This window comes from Ammospiza nelsoni, chromosome 6 (assembly GCF_027579445.1).
Source record: "Ammospiza nelsoni isolate bAmmNel1 chromosome 6, bAmmNel1.pri, whole genome shotgun sequence".
In the NCBI taxonomy this organism is placed as follows: domain Eukaryota; kingdom Metazoa; phylum Chordata; class Aves; order Passeriformes; family Passerellidae; genus Ammospiza; species Ammospiza nelsoni.
The window spans coordinates 7,095,791-7,114,199 of NC_080638.1; the positions used below are offsets into that span (position 1 = coordinate 7,095,791).

At 41.8% G+C, this 18,409-nt stretch overlaps 2 protein-coding genes across 3 annotated transcripts in view; both read left to right on the forward strand.

The window, feature by feature from the left end:
* The window catches only part of LOC132074221 (F-actin-monooxygenase MICAL2-like), a 30,398-nt gene extending 21,143 nt beyond the window's left edge, over positions 1-9,255 (forward strand). Inside the window, exons 7-10 of the mRNA XM_059473854.1 lie at positions 930-1,023; positions 4,818-4,917; positions 5,359-5,432; positions 6,172-9,255. Of these exons, the coding sequence (XP_059329837.1) occupies positions 930-1,023; positions 4,818-4,917; positions 5,359-5,432; positions 6,172-6,356 (453 nt within the window). The 3' untranslated portion in view covers positions 6,357-9,255. The remainder of the gene's footprint in view (positions 1-929; positions 1,024-4,817; positions 4,918-5,358; positions 5,433-6,171) is intronic.
* A 5,035-nt stretch (positions 9,256-14,290) lies between these two features.
* The window catches only part of PARVA (parvin alpha), a 62,895-nt gene continuing 58,776 nt past the window's right edge, over positions 14,291-18,409 (forward strand). Inside the window, exon 1 of one of the 2 annotated variants that reach the window (XM_059475173.1) lies at positions 14,291-14,529. In XM_059475173.1, coding sequence (XP_059331156.1) covers positions 14,394-14,529 — 136 coding nt within the window. In that variant the 5' untranslated portion in view covers positions 14,291-14,393. Of the gene's footprint in view, positions 14,544-18,409 lie in introns of both variants that reach the window. The other variant, XM_059475174.1, reaches the window with a different exon arrangement.

An 18,409-nucleotide genomic window follows, 5' to 3' on the forward strand; every position in this document is an offset into this window, starting at 1 on the left:
AGAGCATGCTAGGAAAGCTCTGGACTCTACTGATGTGTGATTATTTCCAATTACAGTTTAAGATTTGTACATGCACTTCTGCACAATTTGATCTCAGATGTATCCTGCTCAATACATGGGAAGAGAAGCTGTGTTTTAGTTTTTTATCTCAGAATTGTAAATGATCTCCAGGTGACATTAGATGCATATGTGACTACTCTTGTTTCAATGCTTTGTGGAGACAATGAAATCCAAACTTTTTGAACGATCTTTTGTATTTGTTAGGCTGTTGCTGAGGGCTTGGCTTGGAATGCCCTAACACAGACTGAAATGGGAACTGCTGAGCATCTCTCTTTGACATTTCAACCTTTTAAGGTGCTTCATGCTTTTTATCCCCACCACACCTCTAAAAGTCTTATTTCAGAGGGAATGGACAATGGATGTAGAAATCCTTCCTGAAGTGCCACTGAATTGTCACAGCTATTAGATCCTTTTCTTTCTGGGTCAAAATGTGGTGAAATATGAAAGCAAACCAAACAAAATTCCCATGGACAATAAAAAAGCAAGCAGAGCTTTCCAGCTGTAAACCTTCCCTATTTATATGAGCTTTACTAATGTAATATCTCAGAATCTATGTCTCTAAATGTGAAAATATTGACTTTTTGCACCTTGTGAGACACAGAAATGTTGTGATCTCTTTTTTTACAATGGGAGAGCTACAACTCAGAAAAAGCTGAGGTTCTTTTGGTGCCTGTGATACTTAGATAAAGTTGTGACAGGCACCTGGTGGCATATTTGAATTGCTTAGGTGCCTGGGACACGCAATGAGTTGGCAGGAGCCACGACTCCTCCAAGACCTTTCCAAGCTGTTTCTCTGAGAACTGAGGCCATCTTTTGGCTCTGAATTTTGAAGCTGTGTCTGTAGCTTTTCTATCATTACATTTTTGCAGGCAATCCAGCGCCAGTTAGAAGAACTGGAGGAAAGACAAAGAACTTTGGAGATTTTTGGTGTCGAACTGGAGAGAGAACTAAGAGGAGAAGCAGGTACACAAAGCAGTTTGCTTGTTCAGTGGTGGGATTTTTAACCTGTGGTGGGATTTTTAACCTGTTCCAAAACACAGGGTTTTAATGGTTGTCATGGAAATAGTTTGGTGCAAAATCCGAAAAGGAACAATAACTGGCACGACAAAAATGATTGATAAACCTTTTTCTCAAACTCTCTGTTAGCTCAAGCACCTTTACATTGAATACTTTAAATTTTCTGTTGGTTATCATAGATTTGGAATTAATGACAATGCTATTGAATGTGAATTTACATTTCCCCCAACACCACCTCCCCCACACTTTTTTTTTTTTTTAAGTCCCATTCTGAGCTAAATTTCATCTTGTGGAGGGAACCAGTGAGGTTTCCAGGAGCTGTATCTCAGTTACCAAGCCAGCAGCAGCCCGTGCCTAGTAACAGAGTCTTTAATGACTTTCCTGGAGTGTGAAATGCCATTAATATGATTAGAGCCAGTGGCCATGCTATAGCAACAGCAGGCTACAGGCACAGACCCCACCAGCACAGCTCTTCCCCCAGAGGATGGCAGGGGATGGCAGCCTTGTATTCTCCTGACAGGCACTTGCACAACATGGAAAACCCAGATATGTTTTGGCACCTGATCTTGTTGTTGTCTTAACCAGGCAATCCAGTCCAACCCCTCCATGCTGGTCTTTTGACCACATTTCATAGCAGCTCTCACCCCTGTTCTGAACACTAAGTTCAGCAAGAGAGCATTCACCCAACCTTTCATATTTATTAACTAATTTCCTAGAATTGACTGTGTCAGCCTATTCCAAATTTTATCTAAAAATTTATAATCTATTTTTCTTAAATGAAATCATAACCCTTTATCAAACAGCACCCCACTCACTGCCTGTGAGAAAGTCTGCTAAAAAGGCTGTGAGAATTACAGAGTTAGCTTTTTTCTTCTGATTTTTATGAAGGCGGTTCTTTTTTGTAAACCTCAAAAATATAGAGGGACAAGAAGCTTCTAGCTCTTGGGATAGGCACAGAATGCCAGGATAAATGGCCTAGAGCCACTTCTTGTTGTTGCTGTTTTGACAATCGCATTTCCTAAAGAAGGCTGCCTGCCAAGAGATCGATACTTCTCATTCTCTTACCATCCCTGGTAATTGGATTGCCCTCATTAAGGTGAAAGTACTGTTTTTTTCTCCCTGTTGATTGTTTGTGTGTAGGTGGCCAGTTACAAATAGGGCAGATACTGAAAGGTAGGATGTTACTGTCTCTCAATAACTCTTCTGGTGCAAAAGCCATGAGCTCCCCAGACAAAATGTGAGTGCTTTGTTGCTCACAATAACATATGTGTAATGATGCAGGAACTGCTGAGTTTAATATTCTGTTCAAGCTTCCTAAAAATAATGAGCATTACTTTTTAATGAATGACTAGTGTTTATTAGGTTAAGTTGTATTTAAGCAGGTCTGCGCTTATGCAATTCAAGTGATTTAATAGGTATTATTAAGGTAATTAGAAAACGATCACAGTTCAGCAATAATATTGAGCTGCAAAGGTTGTGAATAACCAAATTTAGAGGCAGGCCTGCAAACAGCAGTTTGCAGTGACATTTACGCAACTCTCCTCTAATAATTCTGCAAGCCTGGGATGAATGGCCTCTTTGTTAGGGGGAGTTATTCATTAGCTCCTCAACTGAATTAGAAGAGAACATGCGTGGGTGTGAAACAACTGCCATGAAGACTGATGAGCAAAATGAGGTTTTGATGATCTTGTAATTGTAGTGACAATAATTCATGCATTAGGGAAAAAACCACAAACCCAAAAAAAAAGCCACCCCCAAAAATGAGAAGAAATAATATCAGTCCTATGAATAATTTTTCATATTCGTTATTTCCTTTATTCTGCTTCAAAATACCAAATAATAAATCAGTGATGTACCATTGCTTTGTTTTTCACTGACATTTGTGAAGGCTTATGGAGAGCTTCTGCCTACAAGAAAATACAGAAATAAAAATCTCAAAACACGTTTTCCACTGAAATTAGCATAAGGGTTCAGTTGACTAATCAAGTCGTGAACAATGATGGTAAAGAAGAAAACCTATGTTGAGAGAACATTAGGAAATGTCTCCATGCTTTGGAAGGTGAATAAATATCTGCACATGTTGGAGCTAGTTTTTGATTTCACAAAAAACATATCTGAGGTGTCTCGGAATTTTCAACAGAGTCAAAAGAAATCAGTTGCAAGCCTGTAGAAATAAGGAATATGAGGTTTAACTGTACCTAAAAAGGTGCAATAGAAATAAGGAATATGAGGTTTAACTGTACCTAAAAAGGTGCAAACTGGCCAAGATCCCTTTACTGTGTGATGACTGTAAGAAGGGACAGTGAAGCATCAGTCTGAGAAGGTTCAGGTTTTGAGAGGAGTGTTCAGTAAATACTCCTCCACAGCCTATATACAATTCCCTCAAAAGTGATGAAAATAGAAATGCCTCTGATGTAATAAGAAGAATGGCTGACTTTCAAATGGATCTCAGTCAAGAGACTTGGGTAAACCAGGACAGGTTTGCTTTAGCAATGCTGTAGGGAAAAGCCAACATGCCTCACAAAACAAACTCACAAACTGTTTTTCCTCTAACCTATTAAAAATATCTGTCAAACTGTATCATCCAAAATGCTTCTTTGGTTTGTTCTGCCCTTGGAAGGCATTGAGCGCTCCATCAGACTTAAATAAGTATTTAAATTGCTAGTAACAAACATTTGAAAAGCTCAGGGGAAAAATGCCACTGGGAACGCTTAGGGGGATTCTGTGGGATGGAGGAGGAGGCAAAACAAGGGCTACTTTTATTGCATCTTTTTGTGGATTTTATGAAAACGAGTGGTTTTTTGCAAACTGCAGTATCTTTGCTTACCTCAATCAAGCTACAATACACAGTCTTTTATTAGAGAGACAGAGTTTCTAAAGTGTGGCAGCAGCAGGAACAGGCAGAACAGATGTGGGAGGTGTGCTGGCAGTGCCATCAGTGTTGCTGTAACTCTGCATCAAAGGGAGATGGGGTGGCTTTGTTTTGTGAAAAAATGAATGGGAAATGTGAAGTCACGAGGATGTTAAAAAGGACAGCAAGGAAAAGAAATACATATGTGCTCTGACTTGCCATTTGAAAACACCCAGGGGTTCTTCATTGCCAAGGAGTTTTGTTCAGATGGTATTTTAGGAGAGTAAAGGTCCTTACCCAGTGAGAGAGATCCACCCTTTTCTACAGCGAGGCAGAGTCAAGCTGTGAGCTCTTTGGGAGAAAGGCTGTCCATCAGTGATGCCTTGTGTTATAAAACCACCCAGTTATCATAGATTTGTCATTGAAAGCAGATACAGATTTAGAGGCCAGTTGACAAGTGAAGGGAAATTTGGAGAGGATTTGCAGTGGTGTGTCTGATGCCCACTGGAAGCAGGGATTAAGCTGCCAGTGTGCACATCCTGAAGGCAGATGGTGTTAATGGAATATCCACCAAGACACAGTTCAGCTCTGAAGCCCAGTTTCAAAGGAGACACTGAGCTAAGAGACAGAAATAGTGCCCAATATGTGATTATTTGAAAGGAAAAACTTAAGGACGAAAGTTTTTTTAAATCCAATGCATCTTTAGCTGCAATAAGCCACAAGTGTCAACCAAAAATAGACAAAAATGTCATACCTGTTGTACTCAGCCATTACTGGGGTAAGTCACACCAAAACCATCTCCATTTGGAGTCATGTGGGCTTACACAGGAGAGCTTAGTTGGCAAAAGCATTGGAAAGAAAGCACACTGAAGTCTCCTATTTCCCACAGATTCGGGCACAAAGGATGAAAATCAGATGCTACATGAATGGTTTGAGCTGGTCATGGAGAAGAATAAATTAATGCGTTATGAGTCTGAGCTCCTGATTATGTAAGTAAGAACAAGCAGAAGTATTAAAGATGGGAGGGGAGAGGGAAAAATGTACTCACAACTCACAATACACCTGAACACCTTCCTGTGTGCTGCATTTGAGACAGCTGAGGAATAAAATCCAGAGTAGCTCTGGAGGCCCTTCATGTGTGGGTTCAGCCCTATGCAGAATTACAATGTGGGTGCCACCAGCAAAGCACAGGTGGTTCAAAGCCTTAAGCATTGCTGTGCATGGGGGAGTTTAACCCCATACCTAATGTAAAAGGTGGCAGTGGTACTCCTGGAGCTGCTCTGGAGATGTTGGCACAGGCAGACCTTTCAGCTTTGGCAAGAGAAAATACCAGATAAACACAACACAGAATCCCAGAATTGAAATCATGTTAACATATATGTCTTCACTGAAAAAAGCTGCTTCTTTAACATACTTTTTGCTGCACCCAGAGCCCAAGAGCTAAAATTGGAGGACCACCAAAGCAGGCTGGAGCAAAAGCTGAGAGAGAAAATGGCCATTGATGGTAAGTCAGAGGGGACAGTGTGCTGCAGCCCCCAGGGACAGACTGTGCCAACCCTGCTTGCTCCAAAAAGGGTGGCTGAGGCTCCTGTGCTCCCTCAGGCAGCTCTCCAGGCCAGCTGATGATGGACACCAATGGAAAGTGACTTCTTCTGTCACCTAAGAGAAGAGATTTTCTGCTCTTATGCAGCATTGCTGGGCACCACAGTGTTTTGGGACTGCTGTGAAGTACTTGGGATTACAGCCTGGGTTTGTCCTTTCATTTGGGATTTGAAAAGGAGCGTGGGGAGGAGCAATGCAGGGAGAAGAGTGCTTCCATAGCACTGAGTATCCCAAAATATCCTGATTTGTTCTAGGCATGTGGATTGCAAGTGATGGCAGGTTTCACTACATTTTCTGAAAAATGCTTTCCATTTCCTTACAGGTACTACATTTCATGTAGGGATTTTTACCTTGTGAGCTAAATTTAAACTACAGCTTAATTGCTTCTATAATTAAGTAGTGCTTTTCCTATCCCTTCCAGTCTAAATTTTGTACCAGATCAACTATAGACTCTAGGAACCCAAATGATCAACTTCAAGTGGCCCAAATCCAGGAGAAAATTTTCCTAAGCTGTAACTTTAACCATACTAATTGCTACTGACTACATTTGTCGTTGATGATAATGTTAATTCAAGCTGTGCACCAACAGTTAAAATGCAAACAGTGATCTGGTTCTTAACCTCTTTTTTGTGGCCTTTTAGACAGCCTTAAAGATGAGATGGATCTGAACGAGGAGGATGAAATTTTTACCGAGATGATGAAAGTGGTTGAAGAAAGGGACAGACTCGTATGTGCCTTAGAAGAGCAGAGAGTGAAAGAAAGAGCAGAAGACCAGCACTTTGAAAGCCTTATTTTATCTACAGGTTATCAGCTGAGCAGGATTTAAACAGCCACATGCAAATAAACATCCTTTCAGCAGTATTCCCTCTCACGGAGATACACTCTTCTGGAAAATGAAGGAATTCAAATTTTAAATCAACTTATTTGGGAAGCACGTCATTTTGTTATCAAAAGCTTTAAAGCAGGTCTTTTGCTTAGACCAGAGACAGTCATTTCACTGTGAGCTCAAAGGATCACTGGGATCCAGATTTGGACTGAATGTGTCTGTCTGACAGGCACCAGGGCCAGTGAAAGGCAAATCAGAACTCCATTATGCTCTTGGAATTTTATTTTAATGCTGAGAGTAGAGTTTCTGAGGAACATGATGACATCATTTAGTACTTCTGAGACAGCCTTACTCTCCATCTGTTTGTCTGAATCTCTGTGTGGCTTTGTTAATATTTTGGCACAGCCAAGCCGTGGTCAAGTATAGAAAAGTCAGAAAACAAGCATCTCATAAAAATAGGGTTAGTCTTTATTTCTGGTGGAGGAAGAGTCATTTGACTAATAACTACATATGAGCACTTGCTAAAACTACTGTAAATGCAACACCAGAAATTAATTTTTCAGGTATTTATAAGTTTTATTGCACTGTGTATTTTTGAACAAGAAGTTAAAGCATTATTAAATGCCTGCATTTTGTAAAAGTGTAAGGGATTATCAAAGGGGTGACTATCCTTACAGCTGTTACATGCACAAAAAGGTTTCTGTATATCAGAGACTAAGGTCTTTAAAATCAGCAAAAAGATAATTTAAAAATAGTAATTCAGTCCCAATTGGACTATAGGGCAGAATTTACTAGGGCATACTTTACAATTTCTTCACAAAACACATCACAAATTGTATTGTTGGGTGTAATAAATGGTATAGTAGTTAAAGACTTCCCCGAGAACCATCCCATAAAAGAACTGCAAAAATGTTGAGTTTTTAGTATCAACATTTGATAGAAAATATTGTGAGTGTATTTCAATTACATTTATCCTGCTGCTTGAGAATATATGCATATTTTTTGCTTAAAGGGACGATCTCCTATCTTTTTTGTACATGCATTTGTAGATATTGGCAAAAAGGCATGCAGATATTCTAATTTAAATAACTTCTTAAATCTGAGATAATTCTGCCAATTTAAGATTGGTAATATTCCCAGCTGTATGTGTGATACACTAGATTTTCTAACTGGAAAAAACAAGAGGAAACTGAAAGACTGTTTTTTGACTATCATTTTACCTCGTGCTCTGAGAAGATTTGATGTTCTCATTATTTTGTGAATGGTGCAAATTTGCAGCATCTGCCTGTGGTACAGCCAAAGATAGAAGCATTCCTATTAAAAAAGCTTTAAACTGAAAAACCTCTTGGTGGGTACTGGTAAAGTAACAGACACACTGGATCCTGTCACAATAATTTCTGAGTTATCTTTAGGGTTGGTTTGGTTTTGTTTTTGTTTTTCATTCTTTATTGCAAGAAATTTGAAATATCCTTTCTAAAGGTAAAAGCAAGTTTTTGCTATTGGTCACAGATAAATAATATACCTCTGTTGGTGCAAGCTTTATACTATTGCTCTGCAATATTTATTTATATCTATTTATTAGACTGTTTGGAGAGGGTAAGAGTGTCTGATTGCATCTTACAGTTTGGATGTTGTCTCTGATTTTGATTGAAAAATGTGTATTTCTAACAGCTGTGTACAGCAAAACTATGCCTTGTAGAGTAGACAGCTTTACAGGTTTGGTACATAATTAGCAATTAAATATGAATTAAGATTTTAAACAGTGTTCTCAGTGACTGTAACTTGAAGGGATACCCTTAAAACACAGCATTCAGGGCTTTAACATACAATTTGTCTTCCATCACAGTGAAAAGATATGGAAGAAATACTTAAATGTTTTCCAAAATTTACCACCAGACTTTTTCCCCCTCTCATTCATAGGCTAAGCATACCTGATCTTCAGATGACATTTTTACTGAGATGGATTGCAGTGATTGATTCTTTAAACTAACTCTATTACTTAAGACTGACACAAAGTAGGAGAGGCAGAGCAGCAATAAATATTTTCATTTTCTCTGTTGAGATCTGCTGGTATTTCCAGTTCGGTGGAGAAAATTTCTGGGTTTTATCACTGTCCCCAATCCTCCCTCATGCAGTCCTGTAGAAAAAGACAGTCTAGGGAATGTCATCATTTTCTGTGAAAATCATAATGATTTCAAGGTATTTTTCAAAAGTTTGAAAGCAAAATTCTTAGAGCTTGGCAAAGGAGGAGAATTCTGCAGAAATCTCCAGTTATATCAAAGATTGGTTTTCTCACCTCACTTTTACAATTAAGTAGTCCCATTCACATTAGTCTTGCTGCTGCAAATATGCCCTGAGATTTCAGTTTACAGCAGATAGATACCTGTTCAGCTATAAAACCAAACTCCAAAGGGTGCTTTCCCTTGAGCTTCAAAGACTTGCACTCTTGAGAGTATCAGAGTCTGCAGGAGCTGAGGGCCATCAGAACTTTATGGACATCAAAAACATTCTCTGCTAAAGAAGCACTTTTCTAGATGCCCTGTGGTGGTTACATGGGTTCCACCCAAAACTGTCTGCTCTTGGGTGGAAAAACCTGTCAGGCTACTGCTGCCCTGCCTGATATTAAGTACCTCACAAGATCAGACCCAAAAATAAACTGTGCAAGTGATTTAGAAAATCATAAACTCCTAAGTCGTTTAAAGCAGGTCTTTGTGTACTGTGAGAGTAGAGAAGGGTGTTAAAAAAAGGAGAAGCTATGTGCACTGTTGCCAGGTCAATTTATTATGGTTGGCTGCTACTAGAAATGTATTTAAACACAGGTTTGGTTATCAGTTTTCTTGCTGCTCAATGTTTTCTGTAACTTGGCTCCCTCATTTGTAATAGATTTGTTCATTTTCAAGTTGATGGCACTGTCATTTTGGGGTATAGCACTGTCATTTTGGGGTATAACGTGATGTGCTGGAATGTACTGAGTGTGTCTAAATGGGCTGGTTGTGAGAAATTATCTATTTGAAAGAATAAAATTCTGGCTCACTCTTGAAGTCCCCAGATAATTTCCATAGAAATTTCTTTCTACTGATACCTACAGCACAATAATGGTAGATGAGGACAGATCTTTAGCTAAAGAAATTAAATCATTTTCTGAACTCATGTACTGGTAAGTAAATCACAGCATCTTGCCACGCACAGATTCCTTTTGTGGTTCAGAAATAATGACACTGGGGTTAGGGGGCATCTCTAACAGAAGAGATTACAAACCCCAGGAGACCAACAACTTCCACACATACTTACACAGGAATTCACCAGCTGCTTTCCTTGGGCTTGACACACAAATTACAACAGCTCCTTCAAGACTCAAAGGAAAAATGTTGACAAAATGGTGATCAAAATCATAATTGCCAATTAATTGTCAATTTTCCAATGGCACTAACTTTCCCTCTATCAGGTCATCTTGTTTTGTTGCTTTCCAGCAGTGGGAGAGTCTCACTGACCCAGACCATGTGCTGCCCAGAGGAGAGAAGAGGATAAGCCAGCATGATTGTGCCCTGCTCAGTGACTCTGGACTGATGGATGGGTCTCTCCTCCTCACAGGACAGACGGACAGCTCTCAGAATCTCTGCTGCTCACAGTGACCCGAGATGGGTTAGAAAGTCTCTCTTCCCAGCCCGGCGGTCGAAGAAGGAGTCAGAGCTCTTCAGTTCTCATTCTCAAGGTTGTTTATTGTTTTTTATCTATGAAATTCTTTCTCTGGCCTGCTGAGATCTGCTCAGCAGGACAGAGGCACACACCCTCGGGCAGTGTTATCTTTTTATACTAAAATCTACGTGTACATTATTTACCATAACTTCCCAACACCTATCACCTGTGTTAGACAGTGAGCTTCTACCCTAAACCAATCTAAAAGTGCCAGCATCACCCGGAAGATGGAGGCCAAGAAGAAGAAAGAAGAAGGACAGGGTACACCCAAATTCCTCCATCTTGGGACCCCAAGCCCCCATTCTAAAAAACCCAAAAATCCTATTTTTCACCCTGTGACAAACTATTATTTTACTTAAACTCTCTTGACTTGTAATTCTTCAGATAAAGGTGGTAATTTGCTCCAAGGGCTAAATCAAAGGCACAGGGGTCTTGGGCTCTGTGCCAAGGTCTCTGAGCCCCCCGGGCAGGGTCCTGAGTCCTCCGGGGCAGCCAGAGGAATTTCCTGGGTTCTGACAGACAGCTGCTTCTCTTCAGAGGTCAGTGTCATTTCTGGCATCTTTGAACTGAGATTTTCCTTTCACTGTCATGTCCTTTCCCTTCCATCTTGTGGACTTTTCTGTCCCAGGAGCAGAATAGAAATGCCACCACAGGAATTTACTGGGGCTCTTCTAATCACAGTGCATGCACACACCCTCCTTATCCCCTTTTCAAAAGATCACAGGTCTAAAGAAACTCAGTTGGTGTTTAGGGATGTGGTTCAGTGTGGATTTGGCAGCACTGGGTTAATGGCTGGACTTGATCTTAAAGGTCTGTTCAAACTTAATTCTGTGATTCTATAAAAAGCTTGGGGAAAACAATTTTGTAAATCACTGTTTGAACCAAGACCAACCCATTTGCCTCCAAGGTAAAAGGACACCTCACTGATTTTCAGTGTGTTTGACCATAGGAAACAAATTTAAAGGTCTTGTGCCTTGAAACTTCTGTTTTGTAGCCCAATGCATTCTGATTTCAACTAAGATTTTTGCATTAGTTTAGTAGTTATTTTCCATGAGAGATACACTGTTTTCTTCCTTGCTTGAGCAAGTAACAGGATGTGGCATAGCAGATTGGAGACACTGTGTAGCTTTTGTGACTTTGCTGCTGTTAAGATTTTTGTTTTTAAGCTGTCCCTGCTGGGCTTTCATTGACCACACATTTTGGCATTGTTTAGCACAATGGGTTTGCCGTGGCAGCATGCAAATGCTGTTCCTTCAAATGGGCAAGGTACTTGCTGGACTTCACACAGATCTCTTTGCCTGATATTTATGAGAAAAATTGTGGTTTCTTCTGTTGCTTCTCATGAGTAACAGAAGAAACCACAGGATGAGGTGAGAGATGAGAATTTGACTCCTTGTTCTCAGAACGCTGATTTATTATTATTATATGCTATGATATTATATTATATTAAAAGAAATTATATACTAAAACTGTGCTAAAGAAAGAGAAAGGAGACATCAGAAGGCTTAACAAGAATGAATAATAAAAACCTGTGACTGACCAGAGAGTCTGACACAGCTGGACTGGGATTGTTCATTAATTAAAAACAATTCACATGGAAGCAATCCAAGATGTACCTGTTTTCGAGCAACCTCCAGACCACATTCCAAGCAATCAGATAATTATTGTTCACATTTCTTTTCTGAGGCTTTCAGCTTCTCAGGAGAAAAATCCTGGTGAAGGGATTTTTCTGGGAATATCATGGTGTCACTGCATGCCAGTATTGTGCTTGCTAGAACATTTGTGTAACACACCTGTACATAACTACAGGCCCAAACAAAGGCTACAACTGAAACTTCTTAAGGAAAAAAAAAAACATAATACTGATTTTTTTTTTCCTGAAGCTATCTCAAGAAGGACAGTTGTAAAGGCAGGTAAACTTGGCCCAGTTTTATGAATGACTAATTGATGTAACAACATGTTACCAAAAGTAGTGAATACCAGGATGATGTTTAGCATCATTACTTAAAGCACACAGAATTTGAGTTTCCGGATCTGATAAATTTCATCTTAAACACTTTGTTTCATTTAATTTTTTTCACCTTGTGATGTCAAACTCCCATAGTTCACAAGGCTATCAAATAAGTAACACTGTATTTATCATTAATTTACATATACTGAGTGCTGAGAAATAGGAACAATTCTGTGTCTTTTTAAGAGTTTTGTGAGGGAATTGACAAATGTTTGTTGATTTCTGACCACTCTGTACTGCACAGCTCAGTACCCACTGCTCTTTGTGAGGCATCTGGCTTGTTCCTTCTGTATTTACCACAAACACAGGGGTACAAAGGCAAGTGCACTTGTGCTTACCAAAATGTTCTCTCTTCTGCTGTGCCCACAAAATCCGATATTGACATCCATGCATAGTCATTTGGCTCCAAATGGAGATTCAGCTGGGTCACTGCTCTGTTTGTAAATAGCACAGGTTTACAGGCATATTTTAAAAAGCGCATGATGTGTGTATTTCTCCTTTTGAAGCTGTCGTTTATTATGTTATTTAAAATGATACATACACTGTATAAGCAGCACTTCTGCAAAAAGAGAATAATGTGTGAAATTCAGGCTGAAATCCAAAGAGAAAAGGCCTGAGACAGTAACTGGTGCTAGAACCAGAGGGTAAATGTAAGGAAAGGATTGTGCTCAGCCTCGGGCTCATTCCTGTTTATAACTGATAGCAGGATGGATGAATAGAGTTTTTTTCCAGGGCACACACAAACTGCATGCAACAAATAGACATTGATGTCTACCTCTCATCAGCTAACCAACATTACCAGCTTGTAAAAACACAACAATTATTAGCTGATTTAGAAATATCCTCATGGTAATTTCATTTCACTTATTATGCCTAATGGATAGCTAGATATTTGCATGAAGTGTGTGTGGCTTTTTGCCTGAATTGTTAATCAAGTGATTAAGTGGTAAGTGAAAGTAGTGCATCCAGATGACATTAATGCTGTTCCACTCCTGGATGCCTCCTGAACCAGTCACAGCAAATTATCTGTTTTAAACCTTCCTTAAGCTGCTCATCTGCAAATCAAAGCAGGGTTGGTATAGGCAATCTATCATGTTAAGTCACCTTTCCTTCCACAGCCTTTTTATACTGGTCTGCCTACAACAGTTGTTTTGTTTTGTAGCAGTGGATATGACTGCCCGCTGCTTCTCACCACAGACACAGAGGACGAGCAGGCAGAAGAGCTTTGCAAAATGTTATCCAGACTGAAATGTCTGTAGTACGCTTGAAATTTAACTTGCAGGAAACTATTTAGTGAGACTTTATTGCTTCATAAGTTCTTTTGTGTGCCCAGGTGTGGGGCCTCCAACACAAGAGAGATGAACTTGATGGAGCATGTCCTGAGGAGGCCACCAAGGCGCTCAGAGGGCTGGAGCACCTCTCCCATGAATACAGGTTGAGAAAGTTGGGGTTGTTCAGCCTGGAGAATGCTTCAGGGAGACCTAGCAGCCCGCCAGTACCTAAAGGGGGGTTACAGGACACCTCAGAGGGACTTCTTGCGAGGGCAGGTAGTGACAGAAGAAGGGGAAATGGCCTTAAGCTGAAGAAGTGTAGGTTTAGACAAGATATTAGGAAGAAACTCTTTATTGGGAGGGTGGTGAGACACTGCAACAAGCTCTCCAGAGAAACTCTGGACACTCCATCCATGGAAGTGTTCAAGGCAAGGTTAAACGAGGCTTTAAACAATCAAGTCTAATTGAAGGCATCCCTGTCCATAGCAGCGTGTTGGAAACTAGATTATCCTTAACCCTTCCAACCCTGACTATGATTCTATTTTCCTATGGACGTACAAACATCTGCTGGCAGCTGTGACCCTGCTATCCTTCAGCTGCCCTTCACTGTGGGGCAGCTGAGGCTGAACTGAGCGGTGTGAGCACTGTGCCCACACCTACCTTCACCCTTCGGCACCCATGGTACCTGGGTCACTCACCCACCCAGCCCCGCTGTGCCCGGCCCCTGTGCGCGGCCGGAGGATGGAGCGGGGGGCGAGGCGCTGCCCCGGCTCCCTTGGGCCCCCCGAATGCCGATTCCCCCCAGCCGGGAGCGGAGCGGCTCCCGCACCGCCCGGGGCCACCGGGAGCCGTGCGAGGCGAGCGGGCCCTCCCCGGCGGGAGGGAGGGCGGGAGGAGGGAGGGAAGGAGCGGGAGAGCCGGGAGAGCGGAGCAGGAGCTGCCTCAAATGCTTGAAATAATTCCGCTTCCGTTCAGAGCCGGGAACAGCCTCCCACGGCAGCGGGGCTTCGGAGCCGTGCCGCTGCTCCATCCCGCAGCGCCGGCGGCGGCTGGCCCAGCATGGCAACCTCCCCGCAGAAATCCCCTTCTTCCCCCAAGTCCCCCACCCCGAAATCTCCCCCCTCCAGAAAGAAGGATGACTCCTTCCTGGGCAAGCTCGGCGGCACGCTGGCCAGGAGGAAGAAAGCCAAGGAAGGTAAAAATTAACAGGTTCGCATATTTCCTGGGAGTTACCTTACTGTGTGGGGGGGAGGGAGGGAGGAGACAGGGGGAGAGGAAAAGGCTCTGGGGAGCGGGAGGAAGGGGCTGGCGGGGAAGGACGTGCGGGGTGGGGTGGGCAGGCAGGCGAGCGACGAGGGAGGAGCCGCCCCGGCCCGCCGGCACCATTCCCGGGGCCTTCTGTGGGGGGCCGCTCCCGGAGTGTGTGTGCAGCGTTTGTGTGCGGGATCTGGGTGCGGCGCCGCTCCCGGGGTCTGTGTGTGGGATCTGGGTGCGGGGCCGCTCCCGCAGTGTGTGTGCAGCGTTTGTGTGCTGGATCTGTGTATGGGGCCGCTCCCGCGGTCCGCCTGCGGGCCCGGCCGGGGAAGGACGGATGGAAGGAGCGCTGCCCACAGCGGCCCGGGCGCCCGGCGGGCCCCGCAGGCCTGGGAGCGCACGGGGATTTTTTCCCTCAGCGGGATTTGCCTCCGCTGCTGGGGTGCGGCCACCCCAAAACCCGGTGCCGTGGGCCCCCCAAACCTGGCGTGAGTCACCCAGCGGTGCGGTGCGGTGCGGTCAGCACACAGCGCTCTGTGCAATGCACGCCTCTGACACGAGTTCCAGAGCAGCGATCGTTCCTCCGCGGCTCGGAGCGCAGTTATCCTCGTGCTGAGCAAAATACTTCTACTTTATAGAAGAAGAACCTTTATAGAAGGCCGAGCATGTACAACGGACTGGTTCTTTGTCCGTACATGCGAGTTAGTACCCGCCCCCCGCTGAATTTTCCTGTGTGAAATCCCATGACAGCGAGAGAATGGAAATTTACCCTCGCTCACCCATCGTTTTCACAGCTGAACTTAATTTAAATGTGATACAAATAGAGCTAACGCAACAGTCGCTTCAGTGAGTTTTTCAAGCAGAATTCATTGCTTGTGAGTGTGAGGAAGGGTGTGAGGCTCAGCAGCCCCTTGCTCCCCATGCACACACAGCGCTGGAGCCAGGCACGCAGCGTTTCAGAGCAGCACCAGTGCTGGGGATCAGGGTGACACCACTTGGGAGGGTTCAGCTCCTCATTCTGTAGCTGTCACGTCATCTTTCTGTGATGTACGGCCTTGCTTTTCAATTAGATCCATGTTGCACAACTGTGCTCACATTATTTGGCTTTTTCTGGTCATTGCAGATGGACCAGATGTTGATGAAATAGTAAAGAATGACAGCTCCAATAATTACCTACTTTTCAAAATTTGTGTATTTGTGACTTATTAGCAACGTTGAACTAGCAACAATCTTCCTTGATGAGTCCATGCTGTAGATGTGTTTAGAGGTCTTTAAGTAAGCCTATGTGGCGGTTTGGGTATGTCCATTACATTGTCATTAGTACTGTTTTTACTATTAAATGCATTTTTCCTTAGTGGCAGAAGTCACAAATCTCCAGCAAACTGTTAGAGGCAGCAGTTACTTTTATCCATATCTTGTAATCTTACAAGAATATTTATTCTGTGAAATCATATTTCTTCTCATTAATGTATTACATTTATTGATTAAAACCTGCACCTGCCATTTCTTTATCATCTGTCCTTTTGAAATTTTGAAACTGCATTGTCCTTGTCTTTTGTGTTTCCCAATTTTCCAAGGTTTGTCTAAAAATAACTGGTTTAGAGAGCTGGGGGTTTTTTATTAACTTTGTCATGACTGTTATTTGCTGATGGACAAAAATGTATTGTGTTAAATTCACTGTTAAATTTTTACTTGAGTGTGTATTTGTGACCTTTATCTGGTGGAAGCATATATAGGAGTGAAATTGATAGTATGCTATCTTATCTTTCTTTTTATTGATTTATGGGTTTTAACACATTCAGGTGGCTTGAGCCTTACTGTGAAGCCTGTCCACTTTCTTACTTCTTGATATTTTTCTCTACTAAAAATACATACAAGTTTGCAAACAATTAATGAGCATTGTGCCTTGCTGGCTGTGGCCCACATAGGTTCCATCTTAAGTTGTGCTGGGTTTTTTTGTGGTGCTCCAGGTGTTTTTGAAGCCTAGGTAGGAATTTCAGAGGTCAGTTTGCTTGTTCATCTAGGATCTGAGCTTTGGTGGTTTTTCCCTGCTTTGACCAACCTGTGGCAGGTTTCCCATGGAGGTGGGTCTCGGTCATAGAAGTGCATGTGGTTTTTCAGCTGCTTACACACAGGTTGTATAGGAAAATGGTCAGTATAAGTCAGTATAAATGAGGGACATCTGAAAAATTTCCATGTCTTTCAGTTGGTGTAAATTCTGCTGTTACATAGAGGAGAGAAGCAAACTGATTTACTCCAGTGTTTCACCTCAAGGGCTAAGAACTGGTGGTTTTTAATAATGCAAAATATATTTTATCTCTTGTAGGGGCTATGCTGGTTACATTTTAGTACCATCTCTGCTATATATGTGGGTAACTGTTGTAGGTGATACATTATTACATGTCTGTGAGTTTTGTATTTTTGTCATCAAGAGGTGTTTTGATTGTTGTCAAAACTACACTTTTGTATATTGCAACAACAGAGCCAGTGCCAAAGTACTTCACCAAATGAAAATCCTTTAGGATCTGAAGTGACTTTATGATGAAGAGTAATGTAGATTATTTATGAAGAGAGTAAAGTTTATGTAGTTCTAGGTGTAGCAGAAATCGTTTATAATACAACATAAAATGCAATTTCAGTATTGATGGTAATTTATATGCATACATATATATATAAAATATATAGCAAACTTTTGCTTATGTATTTCAAAGTTCTTGGCAGTGGTAAGAGGTCCACCAGTGGAAGAGGTGAGGGTAGTTTAGACAAGTGAAATGAACAAGTTACTGACCAAAACAAAGAGAATAACCTGAGATACTTGAGATATCACACAGGATGTAAGCAGGGATCAGTCATAGCATAAGACATATGTTAATATGGAAAATACATTGCCATTACATATTAGAGAGTATTTGGTAAAATCTGGAATTTGGAGCTCAGATTTGTTGATGTTGTCTGTCACGTAGAGCCATAGTCTGGTTTTCATTTACAGCATCTCATCACCAGTGGTGTAATTCCAGGATCAGAGCATTGTGCTTTGCTCTTCCCTGTGAGAGCATCTGCAGCTGCATCTCTAAATGGAGCATGCATTCTGTTAAGGTAGCTAAATTACAAATTATTAACTATGTTTGGAATTAATTAAATTAGCTTTTTAGGCAGTGAGAGAATTGTGAACAAAGACTAAAATACTTGACAGCCTGTCTGCAAACTGAACTGTGGTGTGCAAAAGTTGTTTGTGGTTTTTAATAAGGTTCCCTCCCCTTTATTGCTGAAAGGCATTTAAAGATTGGCCACCCCATATATGCTAGTGAAGGATCCCAGTCCTTATCTGCCAGGGGTTCACATACATGGTGGAGCTCATCATATGAGCAAAAAAGGCCCACAAATTCGATTTTCTGTAAGCTTGTTACAGTATTTTGTACTGTGTACTAAACATGCCTTTAAACACATGTAAGAGAACAAAATGGCCTTTTTAAAAAACATTTGGGGGCGGGGGGGATAGTGGAGATTGTGTTATCTAATGAATTTTTCATGGTGGATTTAGTAAGGTCATGTGTGATTGTCCTCCTTGAATTTTCCTGGCCTGGCTATTATAAACACAGAAAATTTTCTCCCCCTAATAGCTTACCTTAGTGGAGAATGTAAAGAATGGGCCCTGACATGCTGATAAACCTGTTACACATTTGGGTACAGAGAGTGAAGTTCAGAATTGCTTAAATTGCAGAGGAGCAGATGGGGAACAGACAGCTTGAAGACGTGAATTTGGTGGAGAGCAATTGTACAGGCTCAGTCAGTTTGCCAATAGATGTGACATCAATTTCGGT